Below are 19,025 nucleotides of genomic sequence, written 5' to 3'. Positions count from 1 at the left end.
AAAGTGATTTCTTAGTACATTAAAGGCAGAACCTTTAGTGGTGCCACTTTATTGGTGTCAGGATTAATGATCTAGATCCGGGTGCTGAGGAACGGTGCACAGTAGCTGCCTTTGCATAATTTAGGATAGCTTTTTTGTTTCTGTCCTCTAAATTTGTCTTGTCTTCCAACTGTCTACAATCACAAATACCAGTTGGATGGCCAAAAGCTGTCAGCCCAATGCTGAGAGAAGACATAAGGAGAGATGGAGAGTAACAAAGCTAACTTTACCTAACCAGATCTGAGAAAAAAATCTTGCACTCTTTGGTGCCTTTCCTTGAAAGCACTAGCTTCTAGAACTGAATACAAAAGCCAAAAACTCAAAAACTCACATTCCATTTTAAGAAAAAGATAAATTTCTAGGCTTCAGATCACCAAGAGCTGCTGAAAATAAATACAACTCAGCATTAATTTATTTTTAAATCATATACTTTTACATCTATGTTCTCCTGGTTTTTCACAGAATGAAGCTGATTCATGGTGCTTGCATGCTGAGAACTGGCCATAGTATGACTATAGACTCATACCTGGTTCTGTCCCACGTAGCTAGAGAACGTCAAGGCAAAACATGTTAGATTCTTTTTGAGAGGTGAAAGGGGAGTTTTCCAAGGACAAAAAGAATCTCACATGAGGAAGTGACGTAGTAAGGACATAAAAGGGTAAGAGCTGAGTCACATGCCCTTCCCTAAAATGTATAGCTCTTTAAATCCCTTTGGCTTTTAGAGATGCTGGGAGGAGAAGCAGCACAGTGGGGAAGAGCTGCTCTGACACAGTCTGTGATAGCTCTGGGTTACCTACAGATGTGTCAGGAGCGAACCTCTGAGCCGCACTGTTAGAACTGATGGACTCTCTCCTCTGGGGAAGAAAGAGAAGAAACTTCACAGATCTTGAAACAGATTACCTCTCATTGTAAGGCAGCGTGAGTCTATCTCCCTGTGTAACAATCTAACCATCACTTGCTATTGCATACTGAAATTTCAGGGTTTTGCAAGCAAAAAATACTCTAGATATAATTACATTCTTGTACAGTCCTTTTTTTTTTTTTCCCCAGAACAAGCACAGTATTTCCCACATATATTTTTCATAAAATGAGTAAACCAGTGCTCTGTGTTTTTACCAGTCTGCATACACATTTAAACTAAATTTCTTTGTGGATTTGGAATATTCTCAGACTGTCCTGTGGGAGCAACAACATTTAAATCATCTTCTAAATTACTCTGTATTATTGTTTACAAAAGCCAGGGGTACAGCACCAAGCTCTAATTTTACTCTCTTAATTGAAGTTAAAGCAAGTTTTTTTCTTGAACTAACAAGTAAAAACAAAACTTGTAAAGAAAAGTTAAAGTGAGAAAGGAGGGTTGAAAGAGGCACTCAGTGCAAAATACACTGTCACAAAGTCCAGAGTTTATCTTGAAGGGTTGTGTCAGAAGTAAAAGTTGGCAAGTGTGTGGCTCCAAAGGCTGATAATAGAGTAGAAAATCTTGCATTTATAGGTCACTAGCACAAATCCAGCTTTAAAAAGAAGTGGCTGAAAATTTGTACTAACCCTCTTTTGACCTGATAGTCAGAGAATTAAAACAGGAACTTTGCAGATTGTATCCATTAGGAAGGAGAAACTGATTATATAGTCAGGTATCTTTGGCGGAACTGTGTTTGTTTTAAAAGTTCTGAATGCAAAAGAAATCAGTCGAACAACAGGAGACTGTTGCTTCAATGTACAGTTCCTTGTCTTACCCAGCTCTGCCCCAGCGCTTGGCAGTGCTGTATCCCAGAGCCCCCGTACCTGTTCCTGACATCTCCTCTCACCTGGGGTCTTACTTTTTCTTTTCCCACAAAAAGAAAAGAAAAATCTTGAAAAAGCAACCACCAGTAAAACTGGCGTTCCAGTCTGAGCCCTTCACAAGCTTTTGTTTTTGTTGTGACGTGAACCTTCATTAAGGGTGGGGGTTGGTATTGTTTCAGTTATCTGGTTACATAAACAAGCTTCATAGCATCATACAATGACTCTAAAAAGAAGTATATATTGATTTCCCCCATTCTCTGCCTGAGGTTTAGCCCTGTTCATACCTATTAGTATCCACCAAGTGTCTCACCTATAGAGTTTGTTCTTCTCAGTGATGAGAACAGGTACTCACATAACAAAGGATGCTGTTTCTATTAGCAACATAAAGAAAGAAGCGATTAAAACTAGTCTGACAGTTTGTATCTTTCCTAGGAATACTCAGGAAGCAAGTGTTACAAGACCAAATTTTAGATCCTGCAGTTACCAGATGTACAGTACTTATTATATGTATAAACATAGGATACTACTTTTAAACCTGGGGATGGGAATATTAAGAAGCTCAGAGAGAATAGGAGCCAAATCTGAATTCATAGCTACAGACTTACACTTACACTCTGCCTGAGCTATTACTGCAGCTGGACAAGGGGATGTCCTCAAGATGCCTGAAAGATTGACTGCAGGAGATCTGAAGTTCCCTGATTCTCTTTGGGACAGAGACCTTGATTCTCATTTGACAACTGCAATGCAAATAATATATTTCTCCCTTATACGCAAAAGGTTTCAGCAAATATCCTAGGTTTTCAAAGAGCCGCACGCCTAGGCGGCAGTGATAGAGGTGAATCTCAGTGCCATCCTGCCGTGAGTCCTGTGGTATGTTTAAAAAAACATGGGTCCAGGTCTTCAGACAGACATCTGCCGATCAGCTGGCCCAAGGTGCTCAAGTTTGTTGAACCATCTTTCTTTCCAGCTAATGCGTTTCCAGGCGTGTGTGGAGGCTCAGTCTGTGTTACACCCTGTAGCCAGGAGGTGGCTCCGTCTGGAAGACTGAGGAACCACGAGTTGTTGTGGGTGCTCAGTCACCAGCCCAGGGATGACCTGTGCATCTGGGAGGCCCTTCGTCCAAGGCGATTTCTAATAGCGCTGCCTACCCAGACAATAATAAAATTTCTACTCTCTTTTGCTATGGTTAATTATAAACTTGCACACACGTGTATTCTTCACTTGCAGGTGGTGCTTTCAGGACACGTTGATTGGCCGAGATAGCTGTGCATCACTTTAGTTTCTCAGCTTCTTAAATGCTTGAAATAATCAAATCTGATGTCAAAGTCTTTGTGCTCTGCATGAAGCAAACAACTGGGAGAGGAACAAACGTTCAACTTTCCCATTAATATCTTCTCACATTTGCTGAAGATAATATAAACCCTCTGACCAAATCTGTGCCAGCAGTGCCAGGGTGGGCGCTGGCGCAAGCGCAGGCCAGCCATGCTGGCAGGGACTGTGCCGTAACTCATGGGCTGTCACCTTCCTTCATCTTTGTCCTTGTGCCTCTTCCCTGCCCCATCGTCTTCATCTCAGGTTACCAGTTTTCTACTGATTGACTTCCATAGGGCCAGAAAGTTGATTTTCAGTAAGCGTAACTGCATTGATTTATGGTTTGGGGGGAGGTTTTTTTCACATCTTCTTGTGGCTGAGGTTTTGAAGAAGCTGCAAACTCTGACTGAAAAATTTGCCACTGCTGAGGCATTTATAATGCTTCTTTGTGACATGGATTCTATCCAGTAGGCAGAGAGCTTATACTGCGACATTTACCCCAGAGAGGAAACTGAACTCTCCTTGCTGTTGGAAAGGCAGAGGTGTGGGAGCAAGGGCTCTCACACGCACGGAGTTTGACTCCATAAGCCTTGCTGCTTCAGGAAAGCAGGCTAAAGCCAGTTACACAGGTTTACACCAGCTGAACCTGTTGAGTTCTCTTTGTCTTATATGTATACAACTCTATGTAATAGAATATTGCATCCTTTATTTCAACACCCTCCTTGTTTATATGATTAAGCTTTTATCTGGTAACAGGGCCCAGTTTTCTAAGGCTATGATTAGCAGTGAGCAGTGAGACTATTTGTGGGAAAGAATTGTGAGGGCTGGCTAACAGGCTTGTCAGCCCAGTGAATATTCCCTTTAGAAAAGCAGGTTTTTATGTTTAAGCTTAGATAATTATTACATTTAGTATTTATTTACCACTGACCATTTTCTAGATGTTTAAGAAATAATGAGTAGCAGAGATTTGATCCTTTTCCGTGTGCAGAATCTGTTAAAGAAAGATTGTTCCCTTCATAGTCAAATCTAAGTAACCAATTTGACCTGCATTTTTTAAAATTATAAAGCTCGTTTCTCTGAGTATATTGTGCCTGACACAAGCAAATGTATGCTAATAAAATGTTATATTTATTTGAAGGCTCATTTGGGGGTAGTAATAAATATTTGTTACTATTGGGGTTTTGTTGCTGAATTAAATATGATATGCTAAATATAGAACTGTCTTTCTTTAAGGGGATTCCTGTCCATAATTCCATCAGTTCTGGTAATCCCCTATCCTTCTGCTCGATTCCTGAGTGGGTCATTCTTACTCATGCTGTTAAAGCCTAGCATTTAATTAGAAACTCCTCCTTTATAGTACCCTTTTCCCCATATAATTTTTTTTTTTCCACAGCCTTCTGATTTGGGGAATGCATTGGCATTTTAACATCCCACTAATGAAAAACATTGCTCATTCTGTTCTAATGCAATTCGGTCGTCGTTCAGCTGTACTGTGCCGTACCAAATTCCGCCTCTCAGGACTCATTAGTTACGTTTGAAGAGTTGACAACTGTCTAAACTGTGCAAGAGTGTGTGGAGATGCTCTGGGTGCAAGCAGATGTGAGCTCATTTAGCCATGAGCCAAACTGGGCAGACCGGTGCCAGATCCCCACCGGAAGGCGTATAGCCGCATTAGTGTGGCTTTGCGCCCAAGCTCCTCCGCGAAGGACTAATGTGGCTCTATGGCTTCCGGACCAGTCTTGGCAGCTCAGAGCGAAGGCAGAGTGAGTTCATGTCTGCCTGCAGTTGTCTGTGCAGGCATACCCTAAATAACTTCACAGCAATGGTATATTCTTTGGGAGTTCAGGGTTTGGTTAAAAGCACGCTGTGAGACAGACCATTAACTTGGGTAAGTGGTGTTGGGCGCTGTTTTGGTTGCTGTAGATGAAACTGGTAATAGACCACAGACTGGAGATTATTTTTGGTTTTACTACTTAAGCTTACACTTTGTTAGGGATGAAAAATTTAACCCAATTTTAAAATTTAACTCAATGCAATCTAAATCTCCTACCATGATTATAAATCAGTGTCTGGTATGGTCAATATAATGTCATTCAGAAGGAAAATATAGATCTCTAAAAGGCCATGAAATCTACCTTTTTTCTTGTTTATCTTTAAATTTAAACCAAGAGGACAGCCAAAATTAATTTGCTCAAAAATACTGGTTTTACATGAATGGTAATATGTGCAGTACTATTTCTTCTAATCCATTTCTGGTACTGAGAGATATTTTCTATGTTGTCTTGAGAAATTCCCATAATTTAACTGAAGACTGTACAGGAAAGGATAGATAACATAAGCTTCTGCTCAGTTTTGGCTTGGTCTTTTCTGCTAGGTAAGAGTTAAACTATTCCCTCTGGTATTTCTTTCGTAAGTACCAGTCGCTCTGTTCTTATGCTTGTGCAGCTGCCACACCGGGGCATAATCAAGTGCAATCAAATTTATGTACTGTATTATCCAGTGAAGTGTTGAGGAGCAGCTGCAAAACGCTGCCTATGGTTCTCTGAGGAACCTGCTCAGAACAATGTTTTGTAATGTACCAAAGCAGCTGTATTTTCCCATAGAATTAAATTGCTCTTGGAAACACGGGGCTTTTTCTTCACATTATTAGACTCTGGATTTTTCCCTCTATTTCACCTGTGTTACCTTGCCAATAGAAAAATAATGGCACTTGGGAAGAGGTCTTCCCCAAGAGAGGGGGGTAGACCTTCTGCTGGGTTAGTATGGGAAAATCTGTGGGGTACCTGAATGATAATGTAAAGCATGTATAATGTCCCACTTCTGAACTACCTGCCATGTAAATAATAAGAAAAATAAATTTCACCAGTGAGAACAACCTGTTAGCCCTTTCCTAGGAAATGCAACCTACAGTCATTATTGTGGAGAAAGTCAGTCTGGAGATGTAAGTTTTAAGTAGATGACAAGAGGCGATAAATATATTTACTTTCAGTAGAGTGAAAAGCAAAACAGTACTTGGGTAAAACCGAAAGGATTACCCAAGGGTAAGAAGAACTGGTCAGAGAGCAGTCTCACTCAGCACCATTATACTACTTTCAATTATTTGTATCGCTCTTATATTGAAGAAGTCATGTCAGATTACCCCAAAAGTTCCCCAAAGGATACTTTGAGATTGCCTGAGCTTGTAGAATAAAATTCCATTCTACCTTCTTAGGAAGCCTTACTAAGAATCCCTCCTCCATGCCTCAGACATCTTCAGAAGTTTCACTACGTTATAATCTGTAACATTATCAATATTCTTATCTGTGGTTAGGAATCCGGAGTGTAATGGTCAGATCCCATACTGTCTTCTAGTGTTTCCTTTTGCTTGTGCAACTTAGAAGTCCAAACCGTTTCGGTGAAAAATGACATGGTGCAGAGTTACGGATGTCATAATGACAATATTGGACCAACTCAGTACAAAGTATTTAGGTGATGTCAGTAGGGATCTAGTGAGGTGCAATAGACATCTACAGTCACCAAGTGAATGGGTGTGGAAAGCACTGAAGTGATTACAAATGGGGTATGAGCAGTTTGTGATCTGACAGAATTTTTCTGTGATCCTCTAAGAGCTCTAAAGTACTTGGTGTCTTGTAAAAGAAATGGCAATGACGTGTGAAGCTTGAGGGGCTGGCTGGATTCCCTCTGTTTCCTTAGGGTAGAAACATGTATGAAGTATAAACAGTTGAATAAATCTGACATTTGTTTATAATCCACATTTGTGTTTCAAATCCTTTTGCCCTTTTCTTAATCTAAAAACACTTGAAAGAACTGACAGAACAGAAAAACAAGTATTACTAAGATTCTTGACTCTTTCCACAGATGTGAAGCTACACAGCCATATTTAATAGATAATTTTGTTCCATTTGCATCCTGACCTTTGAATTTAGTCAATACCTTTTTTTTTAATCAATCAGAACAGCTAAATTCAACAAGCCAGCCTGAATTTTGCATGAGCTATACTACAGTGTCTCAGATCTCCTTTCTCAGTCAGTGATGACAAGTTGCTGTTCGTCCCCTCCAGCATTCATAGATGTACCGCAGCAGCTTTGCATATTGGGCTATTTGGGAGGAAGCAGTGACAGAATGGCCATTGATCAGACATTGATCTTCACTGTGTCCTGAAATAAAGTCCTACCTTGTTTACATAAGTCCATAAAAACAAATTTCCTATTGCACACTAAGAAAATACAATGCATGGTGTGAATTCCTGGCGGGTTTTTTGCTATGTATGTCAGTTTATCGTTAACAGTTACAAGTGTTAGATAATAAGGAAAAGGAGACCTCAACGTTTTGGGTAAATAAAATATAAAGCATTATTTAAAAAACAGAATCTCAAAAAGCTGCATGTTATGATGTACTAGAAATGTAGATTTGGTTTCTTTTGTAGATTTCAGTTCCTTTTCCAACAGCCTAGCTGTAAAATTAAACACAATCATTGCAAATAGTGTATTACAGACAGGAAGATCTTCTAACATATTGTTCATTTGCTGTTGTTTGAAGATCAAGAGCCAGACTTTCCATCATGCCTGACACCTTTGAGCTTCCACTGTGTTTAGTAAAATAGCTATATACTTACGCGCTCTGAAAAGTTGATTCACATTTCAAGTGCTATTTACGGCTGATAATCTAACCATACAGAAACTGCTGAATGGTCCTATTTGTTAAACAGCTTCCACTTTTTGTATTCATTTTTTTGAGCATAGACACTATTTTCATTTATATCAAGATATCTAAACCTTAAAAGTGCTGTTTCCTATTACTTGATTTTCAAAGGAGGCAAACCTTAGTAAATCCCTGGGCCTTCAGGAGGATTCTAGACGTCTCATCTCCTTTGAAAATCATGCTGTAATACTATGAAACTTTTACTAATACATGGCATTGGGGACCATTCCCCTGAGTACAAGTGAGCATGATGGTTCCTCGGTCGCGTTCAGATCAGCATCAGCCTGTTAGTACACTGGTGGTCTACAAAACTGTTGAGTCTGAGTGAAATTCACAGAGAGCCTGGGTGTCATTTTATTGCCTGCCTGGGATGTCATTTTATTGCCTGCCTGGACTGTACACGAACATACACAGAAAGAGTGTTCATCTGTACAAATGGCTGTCTCAACAAGCGCACACCACTTACCTGATCCAGCTTAGTTCGGGGTGTGAACATGGATTATTGCAGGATTTTATCTTCCTCTGCACTTAGACAAATGGTGTCATGGCACATGAGAGGTCCTGGCATCACTCAAAAGTGGGTGGATGGGACTGGAGGTGTAGGGTGGCACCAGCTTCCAACCAAGATGCCACTTGATTGTTTATAATATGTAATTGTATATTACATATGTGTGTATGTGCTAACTAGCTGTCTGCACGTTATCTCGGCAGGCGGCATTTTTTCCTGTGCAGTGTGTTACAACATCTGGAGATGAAAAAACTAAACTACATCACTGTAAGTAAAGGCAGACCATGTAGGGTGAACCAGACAGGAACAGGTTATGGTCCTTATGGTCCTCCCACCAGTCACTCTGGCACGTGCTGAGAGCAGCAGGCTTCTCTATTGCAGCCATGTCTTGCTCTAGGTATTCTGTCATGTTAGAAGAAAGCAAAGGAATATCTTGGAAAGAAAAAGTCATTCTGATTCCTCTTTCTCACTGCTGACATAATTGTGATTACACTAGAGACTAAGAGCAAAATTAAGCATTAAACTATAGAAAGAGCCTTGCTGTATTGTATTAGATTATATTAGTACAGCATTTTAAGATGATTAAATGGCTTGTGCTGTGGAAATGGAGATTATTACCATGTTGAAACTTGAAGGCACTGACCTTGACAAAAAGGTAAGCGACAGCCTGCCTGCATGATCAAGCAGCATTAGTGAAGCCAGCACTTCACTTTCATGATGCTCAACTGTAATATAATCATCTCTAATGTAGCTGTTAGAGGAGCTTCCCAGCCTCACTGGGACAACTTGCTTAGGAAGGTCTTTTCTACGGCATGCAATTAGAAAATGAGAATGCGAGGGAGGGTACGCAATGAATGAAAACAACCATGATTCTAGGAACAACCGTTGGTTGTTAATACTTGACCATTACTTCTTGACAGGATTAATGTCTTTCTAATCACACTAATCCCTTCTGATAACTTTATCCATAATCCATCTATTTCAAAGCATCATCCAGATGGCTTCTGGTGGAGAGGAAGACAAAGTAAACATGCAGAATGGGGTCTTAACAGCAGCTTCTTGTATTTTCCCTTTCTGGGGAGAGAAGTTTTGATCCTGAGACAAGTAAAAAAATGTGCTTTTATCAGAGAGCAACAGAAAAAAATAGATAATTGCAGAGAAGATAAAAAGTTCTGTTTTCATTTGTAAATAAAATACTTCATAAGTACTCTGATGCACCTCACTGACAGCCAGAACAAGCCGAGGGTGCTCATAAGGGTTTAGCTGCTTGTCTGCATGGGACTTGTTAGATTTCCAAGATATTGAAAGAATTCCCTTCCTCATTATGTCAAAATTGCTATAGCAGTTTTGAGGGTTTTATGGAGATTTCTCTTGAAGCAGACATGAAACTTACTACTTAATAGTTTCACTGGTTTGTACTATTACCAATATTTTAAACAACCAAGTAACTGACTTTACATTTTTAACAAGTCACATAAAATAATAATTCCTGGAGTTATTGAGGTCTTCTCAACAAGGGGAAGTTTCTAGTTTCCCCTTAAAAGCTTAACCTGGCTTTCATTAGATCTTCCACTGATCCTGGCTTCACTCTTCACCTTCCTCCCTCAAGAAGGACCCCATAAAGAAATAATTTATTGTAACCTTTCATAAATAACATGGAGACTGTCCAAAAAAAGTAAACAAACTTTAATCAAGCCATCCTAGATAAAGTAGGATTTTCATTTACTAACAATCAGCAATGAACAAATTGAAGTCTTAGTGAAATAATTGTCTTAAATATCTGTCCCATTAAAATGCTGCAGGTAAATAAACTTTTTTGAATTATTGGCCGTATCAATCTTTTGATTAAAATGCTGCTATTTGGTTTACTGCCTTTCTGACTTTCTTTCTCCAATAAAAATGTGTCTAGAAAGTCCAGAGAAGAGACAAGACAGATTTGGCTGCATCAGAACAACTTATTTCCCAGAAAACAAAACAGAGTAGATTTAGAATTACCTAAATCCCAGTAAAAAACCAGATATCTTTTACTTGTTAAGAATAAAAATACAAACCTTAGAAAGATTGTAAACATGAAAATATTGTGGAGCATCAGGTTTGCATTGTGTAGAGATCTTCAGGTTATCAAAACACAACTTTGAAGAGGCCTGAAAGCGATAAACATCTAAGGACCATAGGACAGATATTTGCACAGATATACTGCAGGTACAACAATTTTGGAGGCTATTCCTCAAATTATGTGTAGTCTCTGAGAATACACAATTTTCATCCAACGCTTGTTGGCTAAACAAGATAGAATAAAAAAAATGAAGCAGACTGTTCTAGACAGCAGAAAGAAAAGCCACAGGAGGATGATTTTTACATGTAATTGGAACGATCAATGCAGGAGAGAAAGAGGTCATGGAGCTACTTAGTTTATTATGGTGTCTGTTTCTATATCCAGCAGCAGATGTTTCAACGCAAGGTGCAAGAAACCTTTAAATCATAGTAATCAGAGATTTCACTTAAATCCTGCACTAGAAGACTTAATATCTCATCCAAAACTCATTAACACATATTTTGGAAGCTTTAGGTCTGACATCATTTTTTTCTATACAAATTAAGAAATGGTCCCTGAATATGAAATTACACTTTTGTGGAATTTTTTTTGCCAGACGGGTTAAATGAGCGAGATGTACTGTAATTATTCAGAAAAGGTGCAGATTGTTTTTCATTGTCTTAATCCTGTTTTGTCCATGTGGCAGTCATTAAAACATGTTATGGAAGCTACACATGAAACATGCCTGTGGAAGCTACTTATCTCCATAGGGAGTCAAATTATTTTTAATCTATGAATGAAATATCTGTCCTGTTATTTCAAGCCTAACCAGATTCTGAGGCTTGACAAGTATTAAAGGTACACTGCTTTTCATTCCATTATGTTTTATGAGAATCTAGTAGTGGATGGCATGGGAACATCTTTGTTCAGTCTTAGAAGCAGCTTAGGAAACTGTTGGGGAAGTTTTTATGTAACCGAGTGTCTGATGAAAATTAGATTTAAAGGGAAAACCTGAACATGATACAGTGATCTTAAGTTAAACCATGTGGAAGCTTATTCTTCCTGACTTCCCTATTCCCTAGCAAATAAGAAAAGTACTTTTTCTTGTCATTCTTCGGCTACGTTATGTGAATGTTAGAGCTCTAGAGATCAATGGTGAGGAAATCCTATGATATAACTGTGTATTACCGACTTCATACAATAACTGTGATAATCAAAACATCTCTTAATCTTTATGTCGTCTGTCCTGTCCCCTCTGACATCATACATATGAAGTCAAATGAAAAATAGTTAATGAGCGATTACTCTCTTATACTATTTACAGACATTTATTTCTGAAAATAATTCTGAGTGATTGCTTAAAAGGACATGACCAGTGTTACTCCAGTGTCTTTGCTTGCACTGGTCCCTCCTTAAAACTGAGCGTTGCAGGCCATGAAAAACACAGAGCTTTGTCTGAACCCAGACCTTTATTCATGCTTCTGTCACACCACAGCTACCCCTGTTGCACCTCCATAGTTAATTACTTTTGAGGACTTTCTCATCACAGCATGAACTGAGCATGACTCTATCTGGTGACAGGATAATCTCATTACAGATGATGATCTTGTTAATGAATATCCCCAAGACAGAGCAATCTCATTATTAGCCCCCTCAGGATTTGTCACCTAAGAGCCAATGTATGATTAGATTCTAGCTGTACAACATCTTCCCAGATCCTAACCGCCCACCACCTTGAGGCTGAGGTAGAACCCCCAAAGGGACATGAACCACTGGACATATTTCATTAGGATTTTTGTCCCTAAATACTTCTGGACATACTTCTCAGGTGGACAGTCAAGACAGTTCAAGCGCTACGTGCAGGGTTCATTTCTCCATTGTTCTGTAGAACAAACACAACGTGACATCAAGAATAACAGAAACAGTGTGGCTCTACCACATTGAGAGTGGCTTCAGGGCAGTACCAGGAAGAGAAGGGTATTGTCTGTCTCCTCGGTAGTGCCCTCTCCAAGTCATCACTCTGCATGGTGTCCTACCCACAAGTTACAGATCTGCTGGTCAACCATCAGGCCTTCATACCACTAGTGTCTGTTTCCCTGCATAATATGTCTATAAAGAACACTGAAAATTATTACCGTGAAAAACATCCAGCTAGTGAAAAATCAACCTGATTTTCATTTTTCCTTTTTTTTTTTTTTTCTGGGAAGGTTAGGGTGAGGAGTGGAACAGTGCTCAGTCTAGTATAATATAAGTATCTCCTTTGGGCATCAACAAGCTGTTGAACTGGCTCAATGGCCTGTGGAACCTCACTCTGCGAGAAGAGTTCAGTCCTAGAATTCTAGAAACAACACAGAGGTTGTTTTACAGAAAACTAACACTTTAATTTGAGATAAATGTATTTACCTCAAGTCTTCTATCAAAAATATGTTTTAAAATATTTACTATTCTGTATGGACCCATCCAAGGGAAATGCAAAGGAACTAAGTGTCATTGCTGCTACTGCTTTTTTAGTATGTAGTGCTGTGTTTGTACACAGTGCTTTATAGACATGCAGAAAGGTGGAATTTTTATCAAATACAATGATAAAAGAGAGGGAAGAACAATGGTTACAAGAGTGAGAGTTATCAAGATGTTCATTTTCTAAATGATCCATATTACAGTGCAAGCAGTGTTTCCCCTTGCTCCTATAGTGTTAACAAAACCCATGCTTGATGAGAGATTGGCAATGCAGAAAAGCAATACATTTTCTTAATTAATCTAGTGGATAGCAGGAACCTGAGCACTAAATCCCACCCATTTGATTTCATTAAATCTACTATGAAGGTTAAGCTGCACTTTAGCATTGGCTCTAGACAACCTCACTCAGCAGAGTGCGGTCAAGGAGATCTCATTCAAGGAGGTACAGCTTAGTAAATGACTATTTATGAGGAAAGGCCTGATAAATGGTTCTGTTTTGATGAGAAAGCTGGACAGTGGGGCACACCACATAGTAAATGTGGTATTTTACTTCACCTGCAGTTTTCCTGAGATCCATGCTTTGAAGAGTTTACAGAGAATTATTTAAAGAAAAATCTCAATTTAAAGCCCCAGGCAACACTGGTGTCACTGGAAACTCAAATTTCATTCCCGGGTCACTTGGAAACAGCGTCAGGGTCTATATCAAAGCAGCCTGGAGTAACTTCAGGGACCAAACAGTGCCCTGTCTAATTTGGCTATGAAAGAGCGTCAGTGGGAGCTAAAGCAGTTGGTGGGGGGTTGCATAGCTTGGCAGAGGCAAGCTATATGAGCAAGAGGATGGACATTGGTCATCCTCTGGCAGTGGTGGGCAGGGAGCTAAAGAGGACAGAAAAGGCTGAAGTGACCATAGCATTTTCTTTGCTCCCCACTGTGCAGCCACACCTGCCCATGAAGGAGTTTCCTCTGCACGCCATACACTGTCTCCGCTTCCACTGGAGACACACTGAATGACAGTCCGCTCCTCAGTATGCCCACTGGTAAAGCAAAAATATATTGCGCGTTAGTGTTTTTCATTTTGAAGCCATGATCCGGCTTCACACAGGAAGGGGTAAGGGGCTTCACTGTATTTCCTTCAGAGGCCCCTTCTAACCTGAATTATTCTTTGATTCTGTAAAATTATGTGTAGAGTTTCATACCTAAGTTTGTAGGACTGATTATTGCCATTGCTCCTGTGAACTGAGCCGTCACATGTGTAGGTTATGTAAAACTGTCCCTCCATCCTCAAGGAACAGTCGACAGGATTCAGTCCCCATGTGAGCTTGCAAGTTCCTTCATATAACCAGGATCTCACATGACAATAGACACAGAGGCTGTTACTGGCAGGCTTCTGAAAACACTGATATGTAGGCAATCCTGAGAGAAGCAGGTAAACTGGAATAATTAGGAAATTGTGTTTTCAACAACATTAATGTTATGCAAAAAATACTATATGTGTTTTCTTTCCACAGCTTAATGTCTGGACTAGCAGCCCTGGATGCCAAGACTTCCAGTCGATTAGGTATCATAACCGTCACTTACTACCTGTGGACAACATTTGTGGCTGTGATTGTGGGAATAATTATGGTCTCCATTATCCATCCTGGCGGAGCGGCACAGAAGGAGAGCACTGAAGAGGGCAGAAAGCCCATCATGAGCTCTGCAGATGCACTGCTTGACTTAATCCGGTAACTACATCCATTCTTTCTGCTTTCTGGAGGTAACATTTTGTGCATAACTGCATAAGGAACTGTGGCCTGAGGATAAATTCTGAACCTAAGGATGAACATTTTGTTTAAATCAAGAACAAGAATCAAGAAAATTTCAGAAGATGATTGTCAAGTTATCAGATGTTTATACTGGCTGTTTCTAGCAAAATTTACATGAAGGGCCACCAAATGTATGAGAAGTACTAACAACGCTGGGGTAGGGGTTTTTTTTACCCCCACAGAATCACATGTAGCCTGTGGAGTTCATCATGAAATCTATTATTAAGGCCAAGATAGCATTAAAATGTAATGTTTAAATAAGGCAGACAGTTGTAATAGGCAAAACCTTAAATACAAGAGCTGAAATCCACATTTTTCAGGAAACAGTTCTTAAAAGTGCTGTTATGACTGCTCGTAGCAACTCTCAGATGAAGGACACAATTAGAAAGATCACTGTTGTGATCTTTTTATTCCTTATTTTTATCATATTATTTGTTTTGCTTTGTGGCTTTTTCTTGTTTGTTGTATTTTGTTTTGGAGAAGAGAGGGTTGTTCTTTTAGACCAGCATTAGAGTACAGATGCTATATTGATGGCCTTGCCTAAATATCCCTCTTTGTCTCAACATTTCAGGTGCTAGCGGGATTAGTTTCCTGACTGAACGTAGTATGTGCCTCAGATTTATTTTGCTCATGCAGAAGGACCAAGTTTTGCCTTTGGTTGGTAGTTTCTCAAGCTAGTGATCTCATGCTATATTGGTCAGGGTCATCTAGGCCCAGTGTGTATCTAAAACATCAAGAGTTCTCTTTGGAGTTTGACTTGTTAAAAATGTTGCATGGTTTGTTTTTCAAAAACCCAAATTCCTGACCCTGACAAGGCATCAGCACACTGAGTGCTTTAATGAGAGTTACTGGGACCTCAAATCAGAAGGAACTGGGATGAAAAGCTTAGAAAAATCTTGGTTTTCTCCTCCAAGTTGTACTTAGCCAGGCCATCTGAAACCTGCATGTTGTTCTATTGTATCAAGCAGTGTCTTACTGAGAATGAGCCAAATCATATTAGTCACGGAGCAGCAGTTGAGCGCTCTCTCTTTTGTAGCTTTCCAGAAGACCACCATCTTCATCTGCAATGGGAAGATGCCCACTTCATGGCATCTGTATCTCCCCAGTGACTTTGCCATGATATGTGTGCAGTGAAATTCATGCATGTGTCTTTGTGGCATAATGTTAGGTCACATTATTTTGTTTCTGATGCATAATTCCTACACCAAGAGGAAGGAACTGAGCAAGTTACTGGAGCTTTGAACCCCTTAGTATGACAGGGTAGCATGAAAAGTAAAGAGAAATTAAGAAAACTGAAATCTCAATTATTATCTTCATAATGGCAGTGTTTGGAAACCCTTTGTGGCGTGCTGGGCTGTTTCTAAGGCCTCGGTCTTAGACAAGTAGAGGCATAGTGAGACATATGGTGCAATCTTACATCCAAACTGACCTTGTCTCTGGAAAGGGTCTCCTTCACCATAGGTTCCCATCCCCTTCCTCACACCAGCCCAGTTGCTTTTTGAGACCCGGAGTAAGCTAGTTCATGGAGATGAGTCAGATGAGAAGTGATTTGGGCCTGCATAATTTAAATTCAGTTCTATAGATTATGTTTGCATAAAATGACAAAATGTCTGTATGACTGGAACTTGAGATCTGAGTTGCAATCTCATGTCTCCATCTCTGTCTGGCCAGTCCCTGTACACCACAGGTTTAGTGGTGAGGTTTGGGAACACTTTATTCGGCTGAGCCTCATTGCAGGTAAAATACTATGTCCTGATCTAAACGTTTGCAAATGTCATCTATAATTCCACTTCCTACAAACATTTGCCTGAGCAAAAGAGTTTGCCTGCATATTTCAGGTATTCATGTTTCCAGGCAGGCACGTGCTTTTGGTCTGCGAAACCTTAAAGTCCTCACTGGTTTGGGCAAGTGCCAACAACGACAGGCCAGTGAGCCACTCTCATTACTGAAGCTTAAAAAGAGAGAATAAAGCTCTCTCCTTTTGCTGTGCTAAGCAGCAGTCACAGCTGCAATCTTTCTACTCTGAGTGCACAAACTGATGGTTTTTATTCCTCCACTACAGAAATAACCACATTTACTAAATAAATAAATAACACAACTGTGGGGAATGGGCTTTCAGCCTAGGCAAACACTATGAGTGAAATCCTGGCTCTGCTGAAGTCAATTGCAAAACTCCTAAATATCTATGTGGAAGTCTGGATTAAATGTAATGATGTATCTGATGGTTTGAGCTTGAAAAGCTGATCCTTTAGCTTAATGATAAATCACTTCCATTCACAGCTGGAGACCATCTTTTTAGGCCCAGATTGGCTTATCTTCTCAATTCATTAATTTCCTCTCAATTTATCAATTGCACATGTGCACAGAAGTTTACACAGGAAACATCTGGCATTCTGCAAATGAAGAATGCTAAATGTACAAGTGGAGAGATGATACATGTGACATAATTGGGGGGTTTATTTTAAAGCATGAATCTTGGCGTGGTGATACACGTATTCACCCTCTCTGATTTCAGATTTGAAGCCACTTTGAAATGATGAAATACATTTTTATTTCTTGTGATTTTATATGTGACATTGTCAGGTCTGGAATTTTTGGCAGGGAGGATGTTGCTAGAAACTGAATTTTTGAGCGAGGATTTTCCTTTTAGAAGTGGTTTGAATCAGAAATTAAAGAATGTACTGACTTAGCAAAAAATGAAACCACGAACTATTGCAGAGCCTCATGGTCATCCTAAACACCTGCAACATTAATCAATAATCACATTATTATTCTGCATCATTTTGCAGATGGTGCTTCCCCTAAATATTTGTCTCTAATGTAAAAAAAAACAGCAAGAAAACCTCCAGTGTATATGACTTGATTAGGACATAACAGTGACACTGTACCGCTTAATTCAGAAATGGCTCTAAACCTCGCATCAAGCAGGACATACATCATCTCATCAACATACTGAATTTCATGCCTCAAAAATTTTCTCCGCATGTCAACCATTTTTTGCCATGCAAAACAAAAGTACTTGAAAGACTTCCTTTCTAAAGGGAACCCAAAGAGACTGGGGACAAGATCTGTGGATGTCAATCTGCCCCTACGGATTTCCTCATAGAGTCAATCTAGACAGAGGGGCCGCTGAATGCAGCATAATAGAAGTGTTTTCAACATTCAAATACCTAAAATCAACATTCAAATACCTAAGATCTTTACTGCTGCTTTGGCCTTAAATGTCTGAAATTTTGCTTTGATCTGATCCAGCTTTAAAGCAAATACATCTTCTGCTGTCTGTGGAAGATACCCATTTAACCACATAGTTCACCTTCGTGCCTGTACAGGAATCTCCCCTTGCATACCTTGTCCCTCTCCATCGGCAGTGTGCCAGGATCCAGGCTAAGGACAGGTAATTCAGAAGGCAGCTGTGAGTCTGAAGCTGTGCAGGAGATGCTGTTCTGATGATGCTTCTCTCTTTAGCTGCCACTTTGTAACTACATTGAAATAGATGGACCAATCTGCCTTAGTTATATTCAAGGTTTCTGGTGCAAGCAGTGCAAGGCTCATGAAAGTATATTTTCTTCCATATATAAAACTGTAAATCCCCAGGCTAAGGATCATCTTCTTCTCTTTAACACACCAAAGTACCTGATGCTTTATGAATTTTAATGGTTTACTGTCATGGTGTGCAATACTTGTGAAGTAGGCAAAGACCATTTTTCTTTCTTACAGCTAGAGAACCAAGACACATGGAAAAGAAATTACTTCACTGAAGATTGTTCAGAGAAATCTGTGGTGCCAGAGGAAATATCCCCAGCTCATACGAGACCTAGTAGGAGTCTTGTTCCAGGAATGTGGCTTTTGGGGCAGCCCCATGGTAGTAATAGCAATGAACTGACACACACCTTTACCTTCTTTTTCCTGTGTGAATTATCAAAATTAACTCTGTACTAGGTCCCAAAAAATAAAAGAGTGAATTTTTAGTAGCCTTTTGTGAGTTAAGAAATGAAGAAAGGCAAGATATGATTTTTTTAACATAATAAAGACTTTGAGTATCTTATTCAAAAGGACAAAAAGGGACATACTTACAGGAATAGTGTTCAATTTAAAATATTAGGTTTGTATAATTCTACAACTTATATTCACCTGACAAGCAGAATAGAAAATGCCTATAACTGGGGGACAAACATTTATAAAACAAGATACATGACTCAGGACTACACTATTTACATTAGCAGTTATTATTTCCACCACATTTGATTGCCATTATCAAAATACCTTTGATTTAGAAGGGTAAATCTTGTTGCAAAGCTGCTTTCATTTTGCTGATGAGGTAAAAACAACCAAGCAAACACCACAAATATTCACATGAGGAAACAAATCCCAGCCAAACTGGGGGTTC

General features: G+C 39.5%; 1 protein-coding gene across 1 annotated transcript in view; it reads left to right on the top strand.

The window, feature by feature from the left end:
* SLC1A7 (solute carrier family 1 member 7) overlaps positions 1-19,025 on the top strand; it is a 54,899-nt gene that overhangs the window by 1,787 nt on the left and 34,087 nt on the right. Inside the window, exon 3 of the mRNA XM_054212531.1 lies at positions 14,342-14,557. Within this exon, the coding sequence (XP_054068506.1) occupies positions 14,342-14,557 (216 nt within the window). The remainder of the gene's footprint in view (positions 1-14,341; positions 14,558-19,025) is intronic.

The sequence above is a fragment of the Rissa tridactyla genome, chromosome 8 (genome assembly GCF_028500815.1).
Source record: "Rissa tridactyla isolate bRisTri1 chromosome 8, bRisTri1.patW.cur.20221130, whole genome shotgun sequence".
Taxonomy (NCBI): domain Eukaryota; kingdom Metazoa; phylum Chordata; class Aves; order Charadriiformes; family Laridae; genus Rissa; species Rissa tridactyla.
The sequence above is the reverse complement of the archived record's forward strand: the minus strand, read 5'-3'. Positions and strand labels throughout refer to the sequence as shown.